Here is an 11,452-nt window from a genome sequence, read left to right as displayed (position 1 = left end):
TCGTCAGCGAGCACACCTGTCGGAGTCTCCTCACTCACCTTTGCACTGATGTATGCATTCAGCTGATCCCTGACTGTACAAACCCTATTTCCATATGAGTTGGGAAATTGTGTTAGATGTAAATATAAACAGAATACAATGATTTGCAAATCCTTTTCAACCCATATTCAGTTGAATATGCTACAAAGACAACATATTTGATGTTCAAACTGATAAACTTTTATTTTTTTTGCAAATAATCATTAACTTTAGAATTTGATGCCAATAACACGTGACAAAGAAGTTGGGAAAGGTGGCAATAAATACTGATAAAGTTGAGGAATGCTCATCAAACACTTATTTGGAACATCCCAGGTGTGCAGGCTAATTGGAAACAGGTGGGTGCCATGATTGGGTATAAAAGCAGTTTCCATGAAATGCTAAGTAAGTCACAAACAAAGATGGAGTGAGGGTTTTAGAACAGTTTTAGAACAACATTTCTCAAAGTGCAATTGCAAGGAATTTAGGGATTTTACCATCTGCGGTCCGTAAAATCATCAAAAGGCTCAGAGAATTTGGAGAAATCGCTGCACGTAAGCGATGATATTATGGACCTTTGATCCCTCAGGCGGTACTGCATCAAAAACTGACATCGGTGTGTAAAGGATATCACCATATGGGCTCAGGAACACTTCATAAAACCACTGTCAGTAACTACAGTTGGTCGCTACATCTGTAAGAGCAAGTTATGTGCAAACCCATTTATCTGCAACACCCTGAAACGCCGCCGGCTTCGCAGGGCCCAAGCTAACCACAGATGGACTTACCATGAATTGATTAACGTGGAAGTTGAAAAACTTATTCGGGTCTTACCATTTAGTGGTCAATTGTACGGAATATGTACTAAACTGTGCAATCTACTAATAAAAGTATCAATCAATCAATCAAAAGACTGATGCAAAGTGGAAAAGTGTTCTGTGGTCTGACGAGTCCACATTTCAAATTCAATTTGGAAACAGAGGACGTGGTGTCCTCCAGAACAAAGAAGGTAAATAACCATTCAGATTTTTATAGGCGCAAAGTTCAAAAGCCAGCATCTGTGATGGTATGGGGGTGTATTAGTGCCCAAGGCATGGGTAACTTACACATCTGTGAAGGCACCATTAATGCTGAAAGGTCCATACAGGTTTTGGAGCAACATATGTTGTCATCCAAGCAACGTTATCATGGACGCCCCTGCTTATTTCAGCAAGAAAATGCGTGGCTTTGTAGTAAAAGAGTGCGGGTACTTTCCTGGCCCGCCTGCAGTCCAGACCTGTCTCCCATTGAAAATGTGTGGCGCATTATGAAGCGTAAAATACGACAGCGGAGAACCCGGACTGTTGAAGGACTGAAGCTCTACATAAAACAAGAATGGGAAAGAATTCCACTTTCAAAGCTTCAACAATTAGTTTCCTCAGTTCCCAAACGTTTATTGAGTGTTGTTAAAAGAAAAGGTGATGTAACACAGTGGTGAACATGCCCTTTCCCAACTACTTTGGCATGTGTTGCAGCCATGAAATTCTAAGTTGATTATTATTTGCAAAAAAAAACAAAGTTCATGAATTTGATCATCAAATATCTTGTCTTTGTAGTGCATTCAACTGAATATGGGTTGAAAATGATTTGCAAATCATTGTATTCTGTTTATATTTACATCTAACACAATTTCCCAACTCATATGGAAACGGGGTTTGTACAATCAAAATAAATACATGATTAATGCCATTTCTTTGTGATTAATCGCATGATCGCACTCATTTTTGACAAGCCTTATTTAGAAGTTAAAAACTGACATTGTCAAAGGGAGGAGTTGACTGAGTATCCACTGCAAAGTACAGAGACACGGACAAGAGACGTCCTGTCTTCAGATAAGGAGAGAGAATGAATGAACGGCGGGGAAGAAAAAAGAAAAAAGAAAAAAGCCATTCGTCAGCAGGCTGTCTGCATATGTAGACAAGAAGTACGAGCCTCCACTCGTGTCCTATCTGGGCCAGACTGTAACTCATCCGGTGCAGGCTTATCTAGGCCAGGCAGGACACCTGCCCGCTTACTTCTCCATGGGGTTTAGACGCCGCAGTTAAAAAGACATAAAAAAAAAAAAGGTGTCCGCAAGACACACGGGCCTCAAATCAACGCACAGTTAACTTGTTGACACATTAGCGGCCATTTCCCAGCTCACCTTGGCCAGGAGTAGTAGCCCACGTGTGTTTTCTCCACGTGTAGCTGAGAGTCCCACTGCTCCTCGCTGAGGGGCAGGTTGTTGCTGTTGTACTGCAGCCAGCGATTGGCCTGGCGGTCCCCTGCCCACCAGCCCTCAGGATCGGCCACGCCCCCTGCAGACCAAATCAACGCACGTTATTACATTATATACTAACTAAATAAAGCAATTCCGGAAGGAATTGCACGTGAATGCTCCAATGCTGAAGTTGAACTTTAAAATGACTAAGTGTTGAAGTCCAGCACACAATTCCTGAACAGGCTGAATATTTTGAAGTTGGAACGGTTTGAATTGGATGAGAAATGTGGGAGTTATGGAACTTTGAAAATTGCCCACTCGCCACCACACCTGCAGGCAATCTGCAATAAACTCACCTGGTCTAAATGGGAAGAGACAGGATAAAGAGCCTCGCCACTGACTTCTCCTCGTCGGAACGTAGCCCTGTATACAGTGAGCTTCGTGTCTCTGACTACCCTCCCTCATGGGATTCAGCGATCGGGAGTGACAGATTGTTTGGTAAACGTATAGCATTTATTTGAATGACTCTTACCATAATATGTTACGTTAACATACCAGGCACCTTCTCAGTTGGTTATTTATGCCTCATATAACGTACACTTATTCAGCCTGTTCACTAATCTTTATTTATTTTAAATTGCCTTTCAAATGTCTATTCTTGGTGTTGGGTTTTATTAAATAAATTTCCCCCAAAAATGCGACTTATACTCCAGTGCGACTTATATATGTTTTTTTCCTTCTATATTAAGCATTTTCGGCAGGTGCAACTTACACTCCAGAGCGACTTATACTCCAAAAAATACGGTATTTGAGAAGTCGGGTTAATTTATTGCATGGACACGTACTGAATGATGCAAGACTGGTAATACCACCTTAGCTGCGCTCAACCTTTAGAGAACAACCATAATTCCTGACACTAAACCTGCAGAAAATAGTTCTTCTCAGGTTTCTCTATGTTTATATTTTCCCACTTTGCACTATTTTGTTACAATTTAATAAATATTTCTTACGTACTCCTTATTCTTGCACCATATTTTAGCAGGTTATTGTTAAGTGTAAAATGGGATGGATTGATTAAGGCAGGGGTGCCCACACTTTTTCTGCAGGCGAGCTACTTTTCAATGGACCGACTCGAGGGGATCTACCTCATTTATATATATCATTTATATTTATTTATTTATGAAAGAGACATTTCAGTGTGACTACTTTTTGAACATTTTGAGCACATTTAAAAATACCGTGATATTAATAGTGATATTTTTTTGGGCACAATAACCGTGATAAGAAATGTTGACAACGTGACATCCTACCTGTAACCTAGTTTGGAAATGTTTTATTAGAACTAATACACAAAATATTACAGCGCGAACTTTGGTTTGAATTGAAAATCGTGTTAAAACAGGAAACAATCCTGAACTGGATCGTTAGCCCAGGAATCGTAATTAAAGATTGCGATACAGTTTTCAGTCATATTGCCCAGCCTTAATTATTATCGACTGATATTTAGATACAGCTCTTCACCCGGATCGTATCACTTTGTGGAGGTGTCACTGTTGCAGTGTTTTTCAACCTTTTTTGAGCCAAGGCCCTTTTTTTGTTGTTGAAAATACGCAAAAGCACACCACCAGCAGAAATCATTCAAAAAACGAAACTCGGTTGACAGTATAAAGTCGTTGTCGCAATTGTCGGATATGACTTTAAAGCATAAGCAAGCGTGCAACACTATAGCTCTTGTCTCAAAGTAGGTGTACTGTCACCACCTGTCACATCACACCCTGACTTATTTGCACTTTTTTGCTCTTTTCCTGTTTTACTTCCTGTCTTGTGCTCCTATTTTGATGTCTTTTTTTGGTATTTTCCTGTAGCAGTTTCATAAATGAATAAATGGGTTGTACTTGTATAGCGCTTTTCTACCTTCAAGGTACTCAAAGCGCTTTGACACTACTTCCACATTTACACACACATTCACACACTGATGGAGGGAGCTGCCATGCAAGGCGCCAACCAGCACCCATAAGGAGCAAGGGAGAAGTGTCTTGCTCAGGACACAACGGACGTGACGAGGTTGGTACTAGGTGGGGATTGAACCAGGGACCCTCGGTATTGGCATGTGTTGCAATGTTAATATTTCATCATTGATATATAAACTATCAGACTGCGTGGTCGCTAGTATTGGGCTTCAGTAGGCCTTTAAAGGCACTGTCTTGGCGTGCCGGCCCAATCACATAATAGCTATGGCTTTTCACACATACAAGTGAATGTGAGGCATACTTGGTCAAGAGCCATACAGGTCACACTGAGGGTGGCCGTATAAACAACTTTAACACTGTTACAAATATGTGCCACACTGTGAACCCACACCAAACCAGAATGACAAACACATCTCGGGAGAACATCCGCACCGTAACACAACATAAACACAACAAAACAAATACCCAAAACCCCTTGCAGCACTAACTCTTCCGGAACGCTGCAATATACTGTACACCCCTCTACCAACCTCAACCTCCTCATGCTCTCTCAGGTAGAGCATGTCCCAAATTCCAAGCTGCTGTTTTGAGGCATGTTTAAAAAAATAATGCACTTTGTGACTTCAATAATAAATATGGCAGTGGCATTTTTTTTCCATAACTTGAGTTGATTTCTTTTGGAAAACCTTGCCACCTACTGATATGGAAGAGTATTACATGGTTACTCTACCCAGCACCGACTATAATTACTGGTTTGCAAACAATGTTTTTAACCCAAATAAGTGAACTTAGATCACCTCCCGTGGCACACCAGACTGTATCTCACAGCTGCGGTACAGTGGTTGAAAAACACCGCACTGATGAGCTTCTTCCACTCACCAATATCTGATGGCTTCACTGCTACTTTTTTTCTGGGTCTCTTGAGCTGTTTTAGGATCCCAGCCATTGCAGCAATTGAAACCTAAGAAGTAAGTAAAAAATGGGCGTTAAAACATCTTACCCCAACAATATATAAAAAAGACAGGTAGACCAGCATAAACCTTGCGTATGCTAATGGAGTCATGAACCAGGCCCTGAGTGAAGTACAGGACGGCGTCCGGCGGCAGCGGGTGATCATCCCTCAGCAGTAGAGACAACAAATCTGTGGCCATGTGCTCAAACTTCCAGGGCCTGAAAAGCAGGACAGGAAGCGAACATGGAGGAGAAAGTCCATTCGTGAGGTGAGATGTGGCCTAGAGACACCAAACTCATTTAAACATGCCATTGTAGAACCGAACATGGTCTTTTCCAACGTATTCCCACAGTCCGGGGTCTCTGTTGTCCTATTTTACGCTTCATAATGCACCATTTTCGATGGGAGACAGGTCTGGACTGTAAACGGGCAGGGAAAGTACACGCACTCTTTTTTTTTTAATATGGCTTGGCATAGTCTTGCTGAAATAAGCAGGGGCGTCCATGAAAAAGATAGCGCTTAGATGTTGTTCCAAAACCTGTATGTACCTTTCAGCATTAATGGTGCCTTCACAGATGTGTAAGTTACCCATGCCTTGGGCACTAATGCACCCCCATACCATCACACATGCTGGCTTTTCAACTTTGCGCCTATAATAATCCTGGTGGTTATTTTCCTCTTTGTTCCAGAGGACACCTCGTCCACAATTTCCAAATATAATTTGAAATGTGGACTCGTCAGACTACAGAACCCTTTTCCCACTTTGCATCAGTCCATCTTAGATGAACTCGGGCCCAGCGAAGCCAGTGGCGTTCCTGGGTGTTGTTGATAAATGGCTTTCGCTTTGCATAGTAGAGTTTTAACTTGCACTTACAGATGTAGCGACCAACTGTAGTTACTGACGGTGGTTTTATGAAGTGTTCCTGATCCCATGTGGTGATATCCTTTACACACTGATGTACTACACACACTGTTTTTTTACGAAGCCACGCCGTGTAACGTGTTGAATGTGGCTTGGCATTGTCTTGCTGAAACAAGCAGGGGCGTCCATGAAAAAGATAGCGCTTAGATGTTGTTCCAAAACCTGTATGTACCTTTCAGCATTAATGATGCCTTCACAGATGTGTAAGTTACCCATGCCTTGGGCACTAATGCACCCCCATACCATCACAGATGCTGGCTTTTCAACTTTGCGCCTATAACAATCCTGGTGGTTATTTTCCTCTTTGTTCCAGAGGACACCTCGTCCACAATTTCCAAATATAATTTGAAATGTGGACTCGTCAGACCACAGAACACTTTTCCACTTTGCATCAGTCCATCTTAGATGAACTCGGGGCCCAGCGAAGCCAGTGGCGTTCCTGGGTGTTGTTGATAAATGGCTTTCGCTTTGCATAGTAGAGTTTTAACTTGCACTTACAGATGTAGCGACCAACTGTAGTTACCGACGGTGGTTTTATGAAGTGTTCCTGATCCCATGTGGTGATATCCTTTACACACTGATGTCGGTTTTTGATGTAGTATACACTGTTTTTTTTACGAAACCACGCCGTGTAACGTGTTGAATGTGGCTTGGCATTGTCTTGCTGAAATAAGCAGGGGCGTCCATGATAACGTTGCTTGGATGACTACATATGTTGCTCCAAAACCTGTATGTACCTTTCAGCATTAATGGTGCCTTCACAGATGTGTAAGTTACCCATGCCTTGGGCACTAATGCACCCCCATACCATCACACATGCTGGCTTTTGAACTTTGCGCCTATAACAATCCTGGTGGTTATTTTCCTCTTTGTTCCAGAGGACACCTCGTCCACAATTTCCAAATATAATTTGAAATGTGGACTCGTCAGACTACAGAACCCTTTTCCCACTTTGCATCAGTCCATCTTAGATGAACTCGGGGCCCAGCGAAGCCAGTGGCGTTCCTGGGTGTTGTTGATAAATGGCTTTCGCTTTGCATAGTAGAGTTTTAACTTGCACTTACAGATGTAGCGACCAACTGTAGTTACTGACGGTGGTTTTATGAAGTGTTCCTGATCCCATGTGGTGATATCCTTTACACACTGATGTACTACACACACTGTTTTTTTACGAAGCCACGCCGTGTAACGTGTTGAATGTGGCTTGGCATTGTCTTGCTGAAATAAGCAGGGGCGTCCATGAAAAAGATAGCGCTTAGATGTTGTTCCATTACCTGTATGTACCTTTCAGCATTAATGGTGCCTTCACAGATGTGTAAGTTACCCATGCCTTGGGCACTAATGCACCCCCATACCATCACACATGCTGGCTTTTCAACTTTGCGCCTATAACAATCCTGGTGGTTATTTTCCTCTTTGTTCCAGAGGACACCTCGTCCACAATTTACAAATATAATTTGAAATGTGGACTCGTCAGACCACAGAACACTTTTCCCACTTTGCATCAGTCCATCTTAGATGAACTCGGGGCCCAGCGAAGCCAGTGGCGTTCCTGGGTGTTGTTGATAAATGGCTTTCGCTTTGCATAGTAGAGTTTTAACTTGCACTTACAGATGTAGCGACCAACTGTAGTTACTGACGGTGGTTTTATGAAGTGTTCCTGATCCCATGTGGTGATATCCTTTACACACTGATGTACTACACACACTGTTTTTTTTACGAAGCCACGCCGTGTAACGTGTTGAATGTGGCTTGGCATTGTCTTGCTGAAACAAGCAGGGGCGTCCATGAAAAAGATAGCGCTTAGATGTTGTTCCAAAACCTGTATGTACCTTTCAGCATTAATGGTGCCTTCACAGATGTGTAAGTTACCCATGCCTTGGGCACTAATGCACCCCCATACCATCACAGATGCTGGCTTTTCAACTTTGCGCCTATAACAATCCTGGTGGTTATGTTCCTCTTTGTTCCAGAGGACACCTCGTCCACAATTTCCAAATATAATTTGAAATGTGGACTCGTCAGACCACAGAACACTTTTCCACTTTGCATCAGTCCATCTTAGATGAACTCGGGGCCCAGCGAAGCCAGTGGCGTTCCTGGGTGTTGTTGATAAATGGCTTTCGCTTTGCATAGTAGAGTTTTAACTTGCACTTACAGATGTAGCGACCAACTGTAGTTACCGACGGTGGTTTTATGAAGTGTTCCTGATCCCATGTGGTGATATCCTTTACACACTGATGTCGGTTTTTGATGTAGTATACACTGTTTTTTTTACGAAACCACGCCGTGTAACGTGTTGAATGTGGCTTGGCATTGTCTTGCTGAAATAAGCAGGGGCGTCCATGATAACGTTGCTTGGATGACTACATATGTTGCTCCAAAACCTGTATGTACCTTTCAGCATTAATGGTGCCTTCACAGATGTGTAAGTTACCCATGCCTTGGGCACTAATGCACCCCCATACCATCACACATGCTGGCTTTTGAACTTTGCGCCTATAACAATCCTGGTGGTTATTTTCCTCTTTGTTCCAGAGGACACCTCGTCCACAATTTCCAAATATAATTTGAAATGTGGACTCGTCAGACTACAGAACCCTTTTCCCACTTTGCATCAGTCCATCTTAGATGAACTCGGGGCCCAGCGAAGCCAGTGGCGTTCCTGGGTGTTGTTGATAAATGGCTTTCGCTTTGCATAGTAGAGTTTTAACTTGCACTTACAGATGTAGCGACCAACTGTAGTTACTGACGGTGGTTTTATGAAGTGTTCCTGATCCCATGTGGTGATATCCTTTACACACTGATGTACTACACACACTGTTTTTTTACGAAGCCACGCCGTGTAACGTGTTGAATGTGGCTTGGCATTGTCTTGCTGAAATAAGCAGGGGCGTCCATGAAAAAGATAGCGCTTAGATGTTGTTCCATTACCTGTATGTACCGTTCAGCATTAATGGTGCCTTCACAGATGTGTAAGTTACCCATGCCTTGGGCACTAATGCACCCCCATACCATCACACATGCTGGCTTTTCAACTTTGCGCCTATAACAATCCTGGTGGTTATTTTCCTCTTTGTTCCAGAGGACACCTCGTCCACAATTTACAAATATAATTTGAAATGTGGACTCGTCAGACCACAGAACACTTTTCCCACTTTGCATCAGTCCATCTTAGATGAACTCGGGGCCCAGCGAAGCCAGTGGCGTTCCTGGGTGTTGTTGATAAATGGCTTTCGCTTTGCATAGTAGAGTTTTAACTTGCACTTACAGATGTAGCGACCAACTGTAGTTACTGACGGTGGTTTTATGAAGTGTTCCTGATCCCATGTGGTGATATCCTTTACACACTGATGTACTACACACACTGTTTTTTTTACGAAGCCACGCCGTGTAACGTGTTGAATGTGGCTTGGCATTGTCTTGCTGAAACAAGCAGGGGCGTCCATGAAAAAGATAGCGCTTAGATGTTGTTCCAAAACCTGTATGTACCTTTCAGCATTAATGGTGCCTTCACAGATGTGTAAGTTACCCATGCCTTGGGCACTAATGCACCCCCATACCATCACAGATGCTGGCTTTTCAACTTTGCGCCTATAACAATCCTGGTGGTTATGTTCCTCTTTGTTCCAGAGGACACCTCGTCCACAATTTCCAAATATAATTTGAAATGTGGACTCGTCAGACCACAGAACACTTTTCCACTTTGCATCAGTCCATCTTAGATGAACTCGGGGCCCAGCGAAGCCAGTGGCGTTCCTGGGTGTTGTTGATAAATGGCTTTCGCTTTGCATAGTAGAGTTTTAACTTGCACTTACAGATGTAGCGACCAACTGTAGTTACTGACGGTGGTTTTATGAAGTGTTCCTGATCCCCTGTGGTGATATCCTTTACACAATGATGTCTGTTTTTGATGTAGTATACACTGTTTTTTTTTCGAAGCCACGCCGTGTAACGTGTTGAATGTGGCTTGGCATTGTCTTGCTGAAATAAGCAGGGGCGTCTATGAAAAACACGGCGCTTAGATGGCAGCATATGTTGTTCCAAAACCTGTATGTACCTTTCAGCATTAATGGTGCCTTCACAGATGTGTAAGTTACCCATGCCTTGGGCACTAATACACCCCCATACCATCACACATGCTGGCTTTTGAACTTTGCGTCGATAACAGTCTGGATGGTTCGCTTCCCCTTTGGTCCGGATGACACCATGTCGAATATTTCCCAAAAACAATTTGAAATGTGGACTCGTCAGACCACCGAACACTTTTCCACTTTGCATCAGTCCATCTTAGATGATCTCGGGCCCAGAAAAGCCGGCGGTGTTTCTGGATGTTGTTGATGAATGGCTTTCGTTTTGCATAGTAGAGTTTTAACTTGCACTTACAGATGTAGCAACCAACTGTAGTTACTGACGGTGGTTTTATGAAGTGTTCCTGATCCCATGTGGTGATATCCTTTACACACTGATGTACTACACACACTGTTTTTTTACGAAGCCACGCCGTGTAACGTGTTGAATGTGGCTTGGCATTGTCTTGCTGAAATAAGCAGGGGCGTCCATGAAAAAGACGGCGCTTAAATGGCAGCATATGTTGTTCCAAAACCCGTATGTACCTTTCAGCAATAATGGTGTCTTCACAGATGTGGAAGTTACCCATGCCTTGGGCACTAATGCACCCCCATACCATCACACATGCTGGCTTTTCAACTTTGCGCCTATAACAGTCTGGATGGTTCGCTTTCCCTTTGGTCCGGATGACACCATGTCGAATATTTCCAAAAAACAATTTGAAATGTGGACTCGTCAGACCACCGAACACTTTCCCACTTTGCATCAGTCCATCTTAGATGATCTCGGGCCCGGAGAAGCCGGCGGTGTTTCTGGATGTTGTTGATAAATGGCTTTCGTTTTGCATAGTAGAGCTTTAACTTGCACTTACAGATGTAGCAACCAACTGTAGTTACTGACGGTGGTTTTATGAAGTGTTCCTGATCCCATGTGGTGATATCCTTTACACACTGATGTACTACACACACTGTTTTTTTACAAAGCCACGCCGTGTAACGTGTTGAATGTGGCTTGGCATTGTCTTGCTGAAATAAGCAGGGGCGTCCATGAAAAAGACGGCGCTTAAATGGCAGCATATGTTGTTCCAAAACCCGTATGTACCTTTCAGCAATAATGGTGTCTTCACAGATGTGTAAGTTACCCATGCCTTGGGCACTAATGCACCCCCATACCATCACAGATGCTGGCTTTTCAACTTTGCGCCTATAACAATCCTGGTGGTTATTTTCCTCTTTGTTCCAGAGGACACCTCGTCCACAATTTCCAACTATAATTTGAAA

General features: G+C 43.0%; 1 protein-coding gene across 1 annotated transcript in view; it reads right to left on the bottom strand.

Annotated features, from left to right (window-relative positions):
* LOC133557224 (proteasome activator complex subunit 4B-like) overlaps positions 1–11,452 on the bottom strand; it is an 80,963-nt gene that overhangs the window by 49,961 nt on the left and 19,550 nt on the right. The window contains exons 12-14 of the mRNA XM_061907527.1: positions 5,268–5,397; positions 5,107–5,188; positions 2,201–2,354 (exon numbers count right to left, since the gene is read on the bottom strand). Of these exons, the coding sequence (XP_061763511.1) occupies positions 2,201–2,354; positions 5,107–5,188; positions 5,268–5,397 (366 nt within the window). The remainder of the gene's footprint in view (positions 1–2,200; positions 2,355–5,106; positions 5,189–5,267; positions 5,398–11,452) is intronic.

This window comes from Nerophis ophidion, linkage group LG08 (genome assembly GCF_033978795.1).
Source record: "Nerophis ophidion isolate RoL-2023_Sa linkage group LG08, RoL_Noph_v1.0, whole genome shotgun sequence".
NCBI classification, from domain to species: Eukaryota; Metazoa; Chordata; class Actinopteri; order Syngnathiformes; family Syngnathidae; genus Nerophis; species Nerophis ophidion.
The sequence above is the reverse complement of the archived record's forward strand: the minus strand, read 5'-3'. Positions and strand labels throughout refer to the sequence as shown.